The sequence below is a fragment of the Sinohyriopsis cumingii genome, chromosome 8 (assembly GCF_028554795.1).
Source record: "Sinohyriopsis cumingii isolate HCF-2022 chromosome 8, ASM2855479v2, whole genome shotgun sequence".
Classification (NCBI taxonomy): Eukaryota; Metazoa; Mollusca; class Bivalvia; order Unionida; family Unionidae; genus Sinohyriopsis; species Sinohyriopsis cumingii.
The window spans coordinates 53,733,311-53,750,071 of NC_142968.1; the positions used below are offsets into that span (position 1 = coordinate 53,733,311).

Below are 16,761 nucleotides of genomic sequence, written 5' to 3' on the forward strand. Positions count from 1 at the left end.
TCATCTCAAACTGATCAGCTACATCACAGCATCAGATGTATGTATGTATGTATGTATGTATGCATGTATGTATGTATGTATGTATGTATGTATGTATGTATGTATGTATGTATGTATGTATGTATGTATGTATGTATGTATGGATTTCACGATAAAGTGATGCAGGTATTAATGTTTTCAGTTTGATCTTTCGACATTGTGCACGGATAGTTACATGAAAGGCGGATTTTTGTAAATCAGTTTGAAGAACAATTAAGATAATTTGAGAAAGATATCGTTTCCGACAAAATAAATAAGAAGAACGTTAACCTTTGTATCGCAAACGTTATTGAGATCGTATAAGTAAAAGGAATAATTTAGTTATAAAATATCAAAGAACAATTATATTCCTTTTTATTGGGCATTTATATAACCATCTGATATTTGAAATGACTGCATAACATTAAATCCCGTTCTTTTAGAAGATTATAAAACGTTTTTACATGTCTTTGTTATCTCTTATCCTTTCTTCATACCTATATGTTGTTTTGTTTGCGTCCTTTTTGTTTTACTGTTGCTGGTGTTTATGTTTGCTCTTGAATGTTTATTTTGTATCAGTATATTATAAGGGATGGATTTATCTAATTTTCTGATAGCTGGTATTCCTACTACAATTACCTAATTTACCGAACCAGATATGTTTAAACAATTGAACCAATACTAACCATATTCCAATATAATAACAACAGGGGTATGCCCCTTGTGAATGTGTACCTACTATCTTCTGACACATTTCCTTTTCCATTTTGTTACGTAAATACGCCGTGAAAAAAGATGTTTTATATTGTATTGATCTTCTTAGGCAATTTATATGAACCCATCCTTTTATCTTTCTCCTTCCTATGCGTTTCCTCCGTGTCCTGCTGTACATATTTTACCATGTCGGGTAATATATCAAACAATAATGAGCCCAACCATATCTGTGATAGGGAACTTAAATATAACATGACCGGGTTGGGGGGTGGGGGGTAGGGCGGGAAGCTAAAAAGAAGCTTAAGATTTTAAAATGTATTGTCAATAATAAAAGTGGAAATATGATTCTACAAGAAACGAACTCTTTCAAGAACGTCTTCAAAACTGAATGGGGCAATTGATCCTTTTAAAGAGGTAATCGAAAATGTGACTTATGAGTCTTATACGTAGATTAAATGGCATTTGTTACATGAATTGAATTTGTACCTAAATCAGAGAGACTTACGGGCATAACTTGAGAAATGGAAAGGTATCTTTAATTGGTAGAATATCAGTCGAAAATGTTTTGCCATATATAAATTGATATTGCTAAAGTGGGTTCTACCAAACTCAAAACCTGAAATCAAGCTAGTACAAATAATTATGGGGAAGGTGAACAGTCACACATCGAAAATGAATTGGGTGTTGTCAGTATTCAATCAAATGATGGTGCAAATGGAAAGATATCGACACTCGTAAATAATTAAATAATATGAAGCAATCATTTGTTTCCTTTACTGAAAATTAGAAACTTCATAAACCTCATAAAACTAAAGTAAATATTTGTTATAAACACATACTATGAATACGGCAATTCTTCATTTATTGAAGAAACATACCACTGATTATGGGGCGAACACCCGTATACAACAATACAATTATGCAATTATACACAAGACAAATGTTAACGTAAAGGTTATGGATCAAGAAATATACCAAATACGTAGGGTTGTACATTCCTTCGAAAACCAGAGATATTTTAAACCTATTCGTAGCCATTACTCAATAAATACGTGATTGACAAAACCATGTATCACATTCAATTTTCTTCGATTTCAAAATTGTGGTTTTAATATAAATGGGTACCCAAACCATCCAGTATGTATACATAGCTGAAACAAATTTACATGAGGTTACTCAGATTAAATTTCTTGTTATATAGTTTAATATAAATTGTACACAATATATACATTTTAGTATAGAGGTGTTCAATGATTTATGTGCACAAGTGACAAGATATTATCTTAAGTCAGGTGTTTTTTCCACTAGTTTCTGACAGAAACACTATTTGTGGTAAAATAAATTTGATTTATAAAACCAAACTAATCCAAGTTACTACATGATATAATCATTTATTAAAAAGAAACATTAGTGAATATGCTGAGAACAGACTGCATACACAGTCTTACAGTTATCAAGGGTTTTAAAAAGTAATGGCTCCCTCATCATAGCTTTAGAGTACTATTTTTACCTATTTTAATAAACACTGGAGGTTCACTATACGTCAGCAGGAGAGAGAGAGAGAGAGAGAGAGAGAGAGAGGGAGAGAGGAGTGGGTACACAAGTAGTGAGGGGAAAATATGTGCAACTTAAAAATACTTCCAAAAATCATATTAAGATAAACAAAGTCCTAGGTGTACGTGGTTATGATTTATGTACTTACTTAAAAAAGGTCACGTAATATGATTTTGAAGATAAGCGTTTTTTCCTTCCTTTTTGTCGAGTACTTTTTACTAAACTGAAAGTTAAATTCTGTTAAGCATTGTACACGTTTACAGGTGTAGGGGAACCATTCACATGAAATTATTGATTATATGTACACCTTTATTTGCATCTTCTATAAATTATCACTGACTTAGAAACACAAGATGTATTACTTGAAGACCATGTAACCAAGGCAGGTTTTCTGATAATTAACAGGAATTTATGTATCTGTGGACAAATATGACCAGCAAACATGTTCCCTAACACATTTAATAAATATCACTGATTGACTGTAATTAAGACGGACATTACAACACTTGGACTAAGAGCTAAAGTAAAACAACTGCATATCAAATGTATTTTCACCAACTAATTCCCATGGGTCAGTGTTGAACAGAGTCAGCGTTGGAACCTTGCTGCCTGAAAAGTTAACCACTTCCTTTTAAATAGAGTATCACTCTGAATGTAGAATGAATATGGTCAGTTTTCTATGCAGTGTATTAATTATAATGGAATGAAGAAAGAAATAAAACGTAGTCTGTAGAAACCATTGTGAACTAAAATTATCAAGCAGAAAAAAAAAACTAGATATAGGGGATATTGACAATAAAATGCTGGCCACGGTAATAAGACATGGCATAAAAGAACTTTCTTTTATATGATATCAAAGTAAGTACTATAAAGAGATGATTAAAACCAGAGGTAAATTTTCCTTTCCTTGTGATTTTAAGCAACTAGTCTTAATGTCTCCTTCAGTAGCTATTATTTGTATCAAACCCTAGAAACCAGATTTTAGTGGATGATTTGTTTCCTTGTTTTGGTTGGTTTCATCAGCACTTTTTAACACATATTTGGCAATATCATGCAAAGGAAATGTGAGTGAAAAACATTTCCCAAGGACACACAACTAGTTGGCCCAGTTCCTGCCTGTGTTATATATACATTTATATATACATACACACATGCTCATGTACATTTAAAATAATCATACAATGTCACGAATGATGTAGATAAAATATAGTGAAATTTTTGGGCTTGTAATTTAAAAATAGCAAGTTCAAGTACTAAATCTTAACAAATGTGTAAAATAAATGCAAAGAGGTAGTAATGGCCTGAACATCTAATTGCGTCATTTACATATGAATACATATACATTTATTTATTGTTTATTTGTCTTCCAAACATAGTTTTGCTTTAATGTGATAATAATTTTTTCGCAAAAAAGGTTTGAATATTCTACACCCAAGTGACCTGCACAATTACACAGGAACAAACGCAGAATCACTTAGAACACATTTGTCTTTGTAGCAACTATAGCAAATTTGATTACAGCTAATTGATAATGATATTGACGAAATATCAGAACCTTTATGTCCTAGAATCAAGTAGTTGGTTCTCTCCTAAAGGGAAACGGATATCGGTTGTCTGGTCATTTCTGAAACTTCATCCTACGGGAAATGTGTCTGTATAGCAAAATGGAGCCCAAACATAAGTGGGAGATAACTAGAGCGATTCTAAATTCTCCTGTTTTTACGAGGTAAAATCACGGTATAAAATGCAATATATTTACTATAACAAACGAAACCCTATCTGATAGTGTTATACAACATATAAACCATCTATATCGAAAAGTTCTATATCGCTTAATGCTGATTCAACCGAGACTATCCCTATTAAAATATTAAGGGTCACTGGAGCTTGTCAGAACCTTATAACTCTTGGCTGATAAATCTTCTTTTTGTGAATGTTTCTTTTTCGGTCAGTAGAGTGCAGCTTTGTTTGTTTATCTCCATTGTGTAAATTTGTCATCAGACTTAGTCTAAGGATCCGTGTCTGTCGAAGCAATGATTTTTCTACAAATTGAGGTATTCATTTATTACCAGTCAGTGACCTAGCTGGAGATAAAGCTGTGGTTAATCAAATTGTATCCAACAAGGCTTGTTTAATTCCTGTGCAGGTGCTTGAACTATGGCAAAAAACAAATCTTGAGAACGATATTGATCAGGAAAGTTTGATATGGCTGACACATCTGTTAGTCAATCCTTTTATAAGGTCACATTCCCTTTTGTTGAATCCTCAAGCGGCATCGATCACAATGATACTCTTCTTAATACTCATCTACCATTATATATTTTGTTATCAGGGTGTCCAAAGACAATTATTCATTCTCGAACTGGAACAAGATCATGAGGTCTATCGTTTGTTTCAAAGTAAAAATGTCAGTCTGTTATTTCGTGAAGAATGGGATACATATGAGACCACCCGAGGTTACTGATGGTGATGAATGGTCATTGAGCTATTACATTATTGTTCCTATGTTATATCGATCTGAATATTCGTTCTAGGATATGAAACTCCCTTGGTTGGTTATTTAGGAATCAAGAACACTTATCATGAGATCTTTAATAATTTGGTCTGGCTGGCAATTGAAAGTGACGTTCTAAAATGTAGATCGTGTTACACTTGTCACATCGTATGAAGACCCAATCAAAATATATATAACGATTATCTGTAGCGAGATATTTCATTTGACGAACCATATAGCAGAAGACTGTATATGGTCTTTCCTACTATCAATGAAGCAAATAATCGTTTTAGACCATAATGTACGTTCCTACAAGATTTCCAGGGGCAAATCCTTTAAGGACCATAGAAACCTAAACGAGATTACCATTTTACACCTATTGGCCTTCCTCAATATATCCATTGTGATCAAGGATCAATTTTTGTGTCTGGAATTATCCAGCAAGTAATGCATCAAATATACATTCGACAGTTCAAATCTTCTGCCTTTCACCATTAACGTGGAGAGGCAACGGAAGGTACTTATCAAACGTTGAAGAATATAATTAGGTCATACAGTTTTGATACTGAAACCGATTGTGTTAAAGGTGTTCGTTTACTGTTGTTTGCTGTTAGAGATTCTGCTCAAGAATCATTAGATTTTAATCCTTTCGAACTTGAATTTGAACATACACTCTGTGGACCATTGATCATCTTTGAAGTGAAATTTATTCCAACTTAAGATTCCGAGATTAGTCTTCGTGATTATATCCCTAATTTCAAATATAAGTTGTCAAAGGCATGAGAAGTATCAGGAACTAATAATCACTCTAACCAGTCAAACATGAACAATAAGGTATGACTGAAATATAAAATAAAGGCTTTTTCAGTCTAGTGATAAAGTTCTAGCTCTCCTTTGCTAAGACCTTGATATCCTTTTCAAGCTAAGCTTTGCAATACTTATACAATTTAAATGAAACTACGTTCCTTAAATTATGTTCGTGATATTCCTGGAAGGAAAAAGAGAATCAACCTTGCCATATCAGTGTATTTATGAAATCTGTCGATAGAGATAGATATATTAATCACTCAACATTGAAGCTATTTATTTATATATGCCCAACTTTGTGAGGATTTAAACGATCGTATTGACTAGGACGGTAGTAACACTTTATTTTTTAACATGTCTTTGGAATTCAAAATAGTGCACAATAGAAAACAGACATATTTTTCACATGTACAGGAATGTTTGTAACAGGAAATTCCAAATTTAGTTCTTGCTGGAGAAATATTTTATTGGACGAAGCAAAGTTTCACCTTGTACTCTTGTGACTAACCCCAACAAAAACTTCCCGTATGTGTACTGACCATAGAAAAGAAAACAGTGTCACCAAAAGGTATTTATTTTCAAGGCCAAGAATAGCTGACTACAAAAACAACAATGGAAATGCAAAATGATAAGACTGAACTTGTGAAAGGATTCTGGCAAATTCCCCTCACGGAATGAAAGAAATTTCGGCATTGGCGACATCAGATGAAATATTTCGTACAAAGTCGTGCTTTTTATATGAAAATTTTTGCCTCAGACTTACAGCGTTTAATGAACGTTATAAGATATGTTCTAGATCAAGGTGATGCGTATATCGATGACGTCATCATTTGCAAAGACGCATGTAAAGATCACTTAGAACCATTACAAAATTATGATAGACTCAGTGATGCGAATATGACAACTATTTAAGTAAGAGTGAGTTTTGCCGTACTTGTGTCACATATCTGCGCACTTTTTGCTACTCTTTCAAGTTAAACCTATATAAATTAAGGTCCTGGCTATCTCTGAATCCACATGCCTATCAGTGAAAAGCAGCTGATTCGAATTTTGGGTTCTGACGGATATTATCAAAAAACTTAACTTTCCATAATTGCTGATCCCCTGAATATTTGGTTGTGTAAGAAATCGAAGTTTCATTAGTCTGACACATGTCAGGAAGCTTTATAAATCAAAGTCCATACTTATAGGTACACTAGTACATTCGGTTCCAGATTGCAGTCAATCACTTAAAATGTTGTATAATGCATGTAATGTAGGCGTTGGTTAGGTATTGATTTAAGAAAGAACAACTTGTATGGATCATCAGTATGTTTCTTTCTGAAAACGTTGTAAAAGCACCAGAGAAATTATCCCACAATCAAGAAGGAATATTGGCCATTTATATTAGCTTTGCAATACTTTGAAGGGTATATTAGTTCAGCTGCCTCTCCAACTGATGCATTCAGTGATCGATCCGCTTTACTTTCATTAGAACAACGAAAGTACAAGAGATTGTCCATACACAATTTGATGTGGCAGGAATACAGCATTACCATTATGCACTTCAGGGATAAAATAGTCGGATTGCAGATAGATCTTTTAGAATTATGTGGGATGTAATTCACCACACTGGAGGTGGTTCTTAAATTGTCAAATCATATCTTAGAGAATTACATTATCTGTTGAATTGACTAAACGTATTGACCTTGCATTGTTCTGATACTTAACCTAAGAGCAAAGAGTTGTAACAAGACTTATAACCCGTGGTTGGCAAAAATCGTCTTTGTCAAGTGAAGAGAGAGAGAGAGAGACAAATATGCTGACGGAAGAAGAAAGAAAAATCTGTTTAAAACAGGTGAGCGTCATTGACACCGTCAAAAGTATCTTAAGCTGAGATATTTCCAATAAAGTTAAAGAGGTGGCTGAGCTACCATTTGTAACGTTGGCTTTGTGTTGACTAGTCGCATTTATAATTGTTTTCGTCAATTGAATTGATATCAAATTTTCATAATGGTGAAACTGTTGTCTCCAGTATTTGTTCAAATATGTATCTTTTGCTTATGTAGATAATTTTAAGGTATTCATGTTTACAGGCTTTTATTGCTCTTGTATTGTGTTAAAGTAGCTAAATTTTGTTTTATTTTTGAACTCTCAAAACATGTTCTCAGATCCATCCATTTCGTTTGAGACAATACAACCGAAATTAGTTTTCATTAATCAAAGTAATAATGAAACATGACTAGCAATGTGGACACCTTTAAGTAATGTTTTGTCGTTTTATACAATAGTATAAACCTCAAAGTCACAACATATGATCGACATCACAATAAAATAATGTTATAAGTTGGACAACCGAACAGTTTTAAGGTAGAATAACAACATGTTTATGTTTTTGATAGGTGCTTTATCTGTCTTGGATATCCTTTTTATTACATCAAAAAGTGAACTTTTTCTGTACTTACATATTTTTTTTCTTTCGGTCCTATTTCAGATTGGAATTCACATTGACAGCATCATACATTTGAACAGGTAGTTTAAAACATAAAAAGGTTTACCGTCATATATATGGATACTGTTGAATTTGCAAATCTAATTGTTCCATTTTCACTTAAGAATGAATTACCTTATAGCAGATTATTTGCTCCTGCTGTTGCTGGCAAGATGCTTTTGTAAACGCTGTTGAGATTTATAATGGGCCCACTGTCGACAATGGATTTCAAAGAACGTATTAAGACAGTCATTGCAATAGATATGCAACGGTTCCTTTAGCTTTTAGAAATGTTGGTGTAAGAATTGTCCGGAGTAACAAAAACAAGCATTAAAAAGATTGCTAGCATGCAATAGCAAGTGATCTGAACGAATATTTTTAAAACTTTGAAAACCAACTATTTTTATATTTATTACGATTGAAGCAAGAAAACCAGCACAAATTCTTCTGGTTATTATTTATTAATTCTTAGAAATGTGTATAGGGCCATTTCGTTTCATACGCAATATTTACGATTGCTGTAAATTACAGAAGTGTATTTCATCAGTCTATCAGATGACGACTGAGGTGTCAAATAATTTCACTACATGCCTGAAATATATGTAAGACAGAGTTAAGTACAATGAGCAGTAACTAATATCCAACAACATCTAGAACCAATCGAACCGGCGATATATATTAATGTTTTAGAGGCTGAAATGAAGAAAGAGAGAAAACTAACTAAAAAGTTAAACTATTTTGCGCAATCAGGGTTAGAATATTCACAAAGATAGCGGAAGAAAGAAATCTAACAAAACAGCCATGACGATAAGGTGTTAAGAAATGATATTAGGAAAAAAAACTATGAATAAGAAGATACATTCTATCATAAAACCATTTTCTTGCTGCCGAAAATGTGATATTTAACACAAATAATGACCATAATTGATGACAACATAAACAAAATCAAAAGCAGATGAAACAGCCCATGTTGACGTAAAGGTTGATACTAATAGTTCTGCCGAATCCGACAGAAAAAGAATATGCATCTGAACAATTTAACAGATTTAGAACAACAGTTTACAGCTGTATTAAAACTCAATAAGATAAATGTGTTTAGAATCAATTGGTGGCATTGATAGTTTAAATTTGAACAAACGAAAACAGAAATATATTCATCAATGAATTAAATAAGAAATTATATGAAACATTATTGGATGAGATAATACAAAGTATGCTTCACAAAATGAAGTCAATATTAACAAAAGGGAATTCGGGAGTATATCTCTCTCTCTCTCTCTCTCTCTCTCTCCACATGTCGAGTCTAACTGTCATTGAAGAAAGGGTTGCTAGCGATTTTAAAGTTTGAAGGCACATCCATACACAAGTTAACAATTAAGCCATATGACATTAGGCTGAATATAGCTTGCATGCTTGTGATGTTATATAGTGATATGTCATTGAACAAAAATAGATGTAAGAGAGCAACAGGCTTATGGTCAATTTCTATCAAGGGTCGACTCTGCTTTGTAATTTTTTGCGTTCATTCCATTATGGGTAGGCAATAGCCATGCTACGTACGAAATCGATGTTGAAATATATCACGAACCTCATATTTTAAGTGATAAGGGCACACGTACTTACTCTACAGAAAAGTGCACTGGCCTAATAGTTCTAACAAACACTAATACAATATTCATGCATCGTAACCTAAAACAAAAAACTTGCAGCAGAATCAAAATTGTTTCTTTTTAAACGAAGATAAATTTGTAAAATCGGAATGTAGACTAATATTCTAGTATTTACATGGAATAGCAATCATTTAACTTATGTTATCATAATAGATTTAGTGAAGTCAATATATGGGAAACTGCACTGGGCAATGAAACCACATCAGCTGTATTCGTTTACTTGAAATACGAATTAAATACCAAGGATTGGTGACTCATTCGCTGAACAGCCACCATGATGCTCTAACTATATACGCATGTACACATCTAGGGAATAACAGCAAATCTAAATTTAAGCCGGAATACATCGATTGTCCCTGCTAGTTTATTTGTTTCGCCTTCTGAAGGCAACCGGACGTAACAACAATACTTTGTTTGTTAACTTGTGCAAAATCCTTGTGAAAGACATGTGGAAACAATGGTCTGTTATGTTAAATGTTGGCATCTTCATGCCATACAAAAAGTTTGGCTTATTGTTTTGGTTAGGATAAAATAGGACTGAACAAAGCATTAAGAATGTCAAGTTGAGAAAGATGCTTTCGAGGACAGGTAACGAACATAATACCACTACTTTAGCTATACATTTTGGTAAATAAAATAAAGAGAAGCTTAGAATAGAACTTGACTTTCAGATACTGGTAGGTTATTGCCCACTGCGTCCTTTGCTTCTCCAGGGACTTGTTGAGTTAATATTACACTTGAAAAAACATTTGACGTAGTAGAAATTAGTACTAAAAACAAAGAACTGCAAAAGATGTATTTGCATTACGACATGAGTAATTAGAATAAATAAATGCATGACATGTGTGTATTAATATATTATTATTAATAATTCCGTGTCCTCAATAGATATATGTTCGATACAAAACAATTACTTTCGTTTCATGTCCCTTGCAACTGCATTATAAGAGAGATAAAGACAGACAGACGGACAGAAAATATTTGATATACCGATAGACTTTACAATTATTCTTGCACTTGTTTTGATATTGGTTTGTTGATTATAATAACCTAATCGCCAGTGTATTAAAGTGTAAAAATTTCATTATATGCGTAAGACCTGATTAATAATATTGACTAACCACTGAAAACACTTTTTCTTTATACATTCCTATTTAAGAAAAATAAATTAAATTAGTATTTGCTAAATTTGTTTTCGAAAGTCAAGCATTCGTGACCAGGTGTTTGGATCTATTGATGGTGTTGCTTCTCATCACTTCATACAACAATTATCCGTATCCATGCTAATTTGAATCCCTCAGCACTATGGAACGTGCGACTAGTCACTATAGTGGTCATGTTCAGGGTGGAATCATCCGAATGCTTAAACACCTCTGCAAGTGAGGACATACCAACAGCAAAGGTTAGGACTTACCATCTAACTGCAACACACCATGACCCTATCACGAATTGGATCCTGCGTAAATCATCAGCTATTACAACAAACATTACAACATATTAAAGGTTCTAACAACACTGCATCATTCTGGGTTCATTTTAGCACATTAACACCTTAAAATCCGTTCATAGTCCAGATTTACTCAAAATATCTGTACGAAAGGTACCGTACAATAATGGCTGCTTATTGCCTTGGAGACAAAGGCAAAAAAAATCTTCGATAAAGCAGCCAAACTGTTATGTTTCCACCCGTTTCCGTGTGGAATGTTCCTTCTATGGATATCAAATAGCTTATAAATCGGCATGATATATACGTTTTGCAAATTATATGTAATGAATACACCAAGCAAAAGCAAGTGATATAGTTGATGAGGAGGTATTATCAAATATGAGGATGGTTTATCCGGATCGCATTTAGGACACATATCTAACTCGCCCATCCTCAAGGGTGAACTCTATCCTAATTGCTTATTTTACCAGTGGTTTATCACCGCGGAACATGTTCGTGATGTACGTATCGACTTCCACCGTGTAAGACAGACGTTCGTTGATGTGAAATCACTTAATGAACTTTATGGTGATGTGCTACCCGAGAATATGCCAGATCTTACGATTTAATACGGTTATAAAATAAATTTGCTCTATATTTTAAAGATGTTATAAAATAAATTTACTCTGTATTTCAAAGATGTATAGCATTTAGTATCTTTACCATGCTTCTTTCGTCTTGTGGTATTTTGTGCTTACATATCTTGAGATTGGTTATTTTTAGTATATTTTGGTAGTTCGTTATATTTTCAACATTTTAGGTTACTTCTAAACATCTCTGTATAGTTAGCATTATCCTGGCGTGCCATTAAACCCTAATGCACAGATACACAAATGTGATGTGTTTGATCTTCCCCAAAAAGATGTATCTATCCAATGTATAAACACTAGTTTAAATTTAATATATATTGTTTTCTTTAAAGCAATAGTTCAGGAGATAAACTTGTTTGGAGTCAAAATAGATTCATACGTCATGCAAATAAATATGTTTAGTGTGATAGAAACGAAATGTATATGCCCATATGTATGTTAATTAGTGTACTTGTCTAGTTCTGTATATATGTGCTCTATATTTTGCTTTTTCTTCTTACTTTGAATTAGCGCATCGTTTTATGTACTTAATTCGCCTGCATATTAAACAGCAGCAGAATAAATGTTGCGGTATACTTATAATATGGCAAATATGTACCAGGCGAATTGTCTTCAGAATAACACTCAATATAACTGTATCTCTGTGCATGCATTTAGCATGTTAACTCGCTTATTGGTTCCATCATTGTTAAACCTAGGAACGTCAGGGTCGAATTATTTGTATGTAAATAACTTGCATAGTTCAGATGTGAAACATTTAATTATCAATTGTGAGAGGTATATGCGGTGCTACGTTTTGTTGCAAATGATATGAATCGGGTCACAGTAATCACTTCAGGTTCATTACCCACGAATATAGTCCCAGTCTGGTTTTACAGCATGTTTTCGTCTCTCATTGTGATGGTGATAAAAGAGTTAGATTTAGATAATCTTGGTTCTGGTTGAAAGGTAATTGTTTATATTTTTATAATGTTAGCATTGTGTTGGGGTTGTCTGTGTGTATTGTGGAGACAGTGCAAAATGAATAATGAAGCATTGATGATAATCCGGAAGTGAACTTCGTTACACATTGCAAGGTGCTTTGTTTACAGCACACCTTCTAAAACAAATGCTGAATAAACTAGGACAACATTTTCCAAGTGAGTTCATATTTTAAGGTTTTTTAGATTAGCATTTCAGTTATTAGAATTTGGACATAACCAAAATTTAATAGCAATAAACAAAGCTTGAGATTATATATGATACATAGTTGTGATCTGAGTCCATGTAAAATAACAGCAGCATAAATATCACAGTATACTTACAGGATTGTAAAACTGGATAAGGCTCACTGTCTTCGGAGTAACAGCTACAGTTTGCGCATTCCTTATGATCACATCTCTGTGTACCTATCTGACATGTTAGCATGTTTATTGTTTCCGTCATAGTTACATTTATGTAAGTCAATGTTGAAGTATTTGCATATAACTGGCTTGCATCGTTCAGATATGAACCATTTAGTTTCCAGTAGTATGTTAGACAGTCAGAAGTATAAGTGGTGGTACAATTTGCTGCAAAGGATCTGTGAACAAATGGGTTTCCAATTTGCTTTATGCGTGGTGTATCTGTAATGTAAACACAAAATATGTTGCAGTATACTGTGAGGTTGCAAAACACGTTTGCTCTTTTAGTCATATCTAACTAAATGTCGGTAAAGCCAATTTAGAGTATTTTCAGAAATTTTAGAACTTGTACAGATTTTGAAACATTGGACTAAATCTTCAGCATCAAAGTTTAAGTCAACTTTATTTCACGTTTCATAACTGTCAATAAAATGTATCTTTAATGCAGCTTATCTATTACTAGGAACAATGTCGTGATCTTTTAATCACAAGTCAGCGTTAGTCTTGAGTAGAATAAAGAAGATGTGTTATCCAATCAACCTTATTTAAAAGCATACAATAACCATACATAACGCTACATTTGAAACAGCTTATTTGTGATCATAATTCCTTTTATTAGAAACATCTTTATCATCGTATCGTATCTTAATTAACTGCATGTATTACTTTTGTCAGGCTTGTTTTCTGCTTTCAGTTTGCTCCAAAGAACTTGGTTCGTTATGGTTTGTCATTAAAATACAAATATATATGTTTACTTTGAATTTCGTTTTAATGTGTGGCATTTTTAAGCGACCAATCACACAAACAAAACAAACGAGTTGTATGTTAATGTTTAGAATTATAAAATTATCTTGTACCATCGATTCGACTACCAAACTCAAGTTTGTGTGATTGCCATACTGAACAAGAAAAAGTCATTACGTACATTAAGTTCGACACAAAACAGTTTCTATATATTCAACTGTAATATTATTTTCCATGCGTCAGTGCTGTATTTTAATTTCTAATTTATAACAATTTCGACTGCTCCACAACTGCTATAGATAAAATATTTGTTAGCATAATACATACCTATCACAATGAACTGTTTTGTAAAAGTTGCAAACTTTATTCCTTGCTTGACATGTGCTGTGTAATTTCCGCTGTGACTTGATGTGACATGGATAATATGTATCAAAATAGTCAGTTCTTTCTTTTCGTGCCGTATTGTGCATTTCACCGATACATCCTCTCGACTTGCACACGAACCATGTTGACCTTCAGCTAATATATTCCCAGTTGAATCAGTGATGCGAATGCCGATTTGTTCAAGTTCAGATAAAGCATTTTCCAGCTTCCACTCTAAACTGGCATTGCATCCAGTAAATGTAAATACTGCAGTTAAGAAATTAAAGCGCAATATTAAATTGACATATAAATGGAATCGTGAAATAAAAATCGTCAAACGAAAGGTTAGCTGGCTACTTATTTTCATAGCAAATTACATTTAGTATAATATGTGGTGGCCTTGGCCAGAAGTATTTCAGGTTATTCCTAAATTTGGCTACGTATGTATGTATGTATGTATGTATGTATGTATGTATGTGTGTATGTGTGTGTGTTTGTGTATGTGTGTGTGTGCATGCGTGCGTGCGTATGTATATATATATGTATCTATGTATGAATGTATGTATGTATGTATGTATGTATGTATGTATGTATGTATGTATGTATGTATGTATGGATGGATGGATGGATGGATGGATGGATGGATACATGTATGTATGTATGTATGTATGTATGTATGCATGCATGCATGTATGGGAAGATAAATGCATGTATGTGGACGAATACTTACTACTGCAAACAGCGAAATGGTTCAAGAAACAAACGCATATGCCAATTTCTACAAGAATAAAGCGAATCATAGTAGAAGGAGCAAGAATGAAAACATAATTATGTTTGAAAGCCTTATAAGTCGTTTTGATACATCTGTTAGTCACAGGGCTGATTCAACATATCGATACTCTTTCTGTCGCATGCATATATATATATCTATATATTGTATTTTTCCTTGTGTAAAGTGGGACAGTTCAAAGGAAACACACAGCACGAAATGTCTCGAAATGCTACAATACTTATTTTCTGACATCATATACACTTGTAACACTTTTGACTGATATATACGATGTTTGTAAATTATAACTTAAAACTACATATTATAATAAGTAGCATGTTGCATGTACTTGTGGATGAGATGGAATTTGCATAATCTATCTAAAAATGGTGCATTAAAGAGAAAGAGAGGAATGAAACTCTAAAAACTACAAATTGAATGTATATTAAGATATCTCATGATAGACATGACAATCTAAATTGAATATGAAACCCTCTCAACTTTTGCCAATTATTCTTCACCTTAACTAACATATGTGACTTTTCTTCATATTACTTCTTTTCCTGGAAGTCCCGTTTCCAAACATACTGAATGAAACAATTCTTGCATGTCGGTAGATAGAAGACATAATCTCCAAAGCATATTTTTTCCTGATGATACAGCTTAATCTTGTTGTGGAAATGTGATGTGGTCTTTTGAAACAATTTTTTGTCAGCATTTGTCTTTAAAATTATTTTGGATGTGAAGTCCATAATAGTCGGTGCGAGTAGCGGGCTCTCTTCTAATTGTTTAGTCTGCTGTTCTCAAACATACGAACGTACTTAACTGTCCTTTAGATTGTGTGTAGATTCAATGAGGTGACAATGTTTACTGAATCTTTAGGACATCAGTGTGGTATGTCACAAGGAAATAATTAATGTATTACCTGCTTTGATTTGCGTCTAAAGAGAAGATCATTGATTGCGGATCCTGTTGATAGCTCAGCAAATCACTATATTGCCTTTTCTGTATCAGTGTCCATAAGAAATACATTGACCGTAGTCGTTCCAGATATGCGTACTTCTCCTATCATAGTTCCTTAATAATAATTTGTGGATTGGATTATCATTGAAAAACATTTTTGTTAGTTAAAGCGAAGAATAATTGGCAAAGGTTGGGATAGTTTCTAGCCAAACAGCCATGTATTACAGAATAATCTGAATTATTATCAAGACTTTGTAATAAGAAAAAGTAACAGCATAAATGTTAAACGCATATTGTCTAATATTAAATCTATTCAGCTATTGCCATCCCATCTATTGGCAGAGAACCAACATGCAAATTTAAAACTCACCGCACGTTGTTTATTGGGTACAATAATTACATACATATATTCAATTATAAATTAAGATGTGTCAAATAAAATGAATTGTTTATTTTATTCATGGTCTAGATAATGTAGTTGAGGCTGCCGATTTATAGTGGAGTCGATAATCTTAAAACGACCCAGTAAAAGACCGTTCAATAATATATGATATGCATAACGACTCAGATGAGTCAATACAATAAATAGCTAAGAGCGATGAAAAATATTTTTTATCCAGAAACGATTTCACAGTTGCATGGTTAAAACTACAGGATGGTATGTAACAAGCAATTTTTACAATTATCATTGGATATGCTGATAATTATCGTTTCCTGGATCAATCTATACCGCAACT

At 33.1% G+C, this 16,761-nt stretch overlaps 1 protein-coding gene across 2 annotated transcripts in view; it reads right to left on the minus strand.

Moving 5' to 3' along the window:
- Positions 1-15,127, minus strand: part of LOC149793539 (uncharacterized) — a 28,285-nt gene extending 13,158 nt beyond the window's left edge. For both annotated transcript variants that reach the window (XR_016422573.1, XM_089966411.1), the window contains exons 1-3: positions 15,023-15,127; positions 14,257-14,559; positions 13,108-13,407 (exon numbers count right to left, since the gene is read on the minus strand). Coding sequence is in view for 1 of the 2 variants with exons in the window: in XM_089966411.1 (XP_089822537.1) it covers positions 13,108-13,407; positions 14,257-14,559; positions 15,023-15,092 (673 nt within the window). In the remaining variant the exon portion in view is untranslated. The remainder of the gene's footprint in view (positions 1-13,107; positions 13,408-14,256; positions 14,560-15,022) is intronic.
- Positions 15,128-16,761: the final 1,634 nt, after the last annotated feature.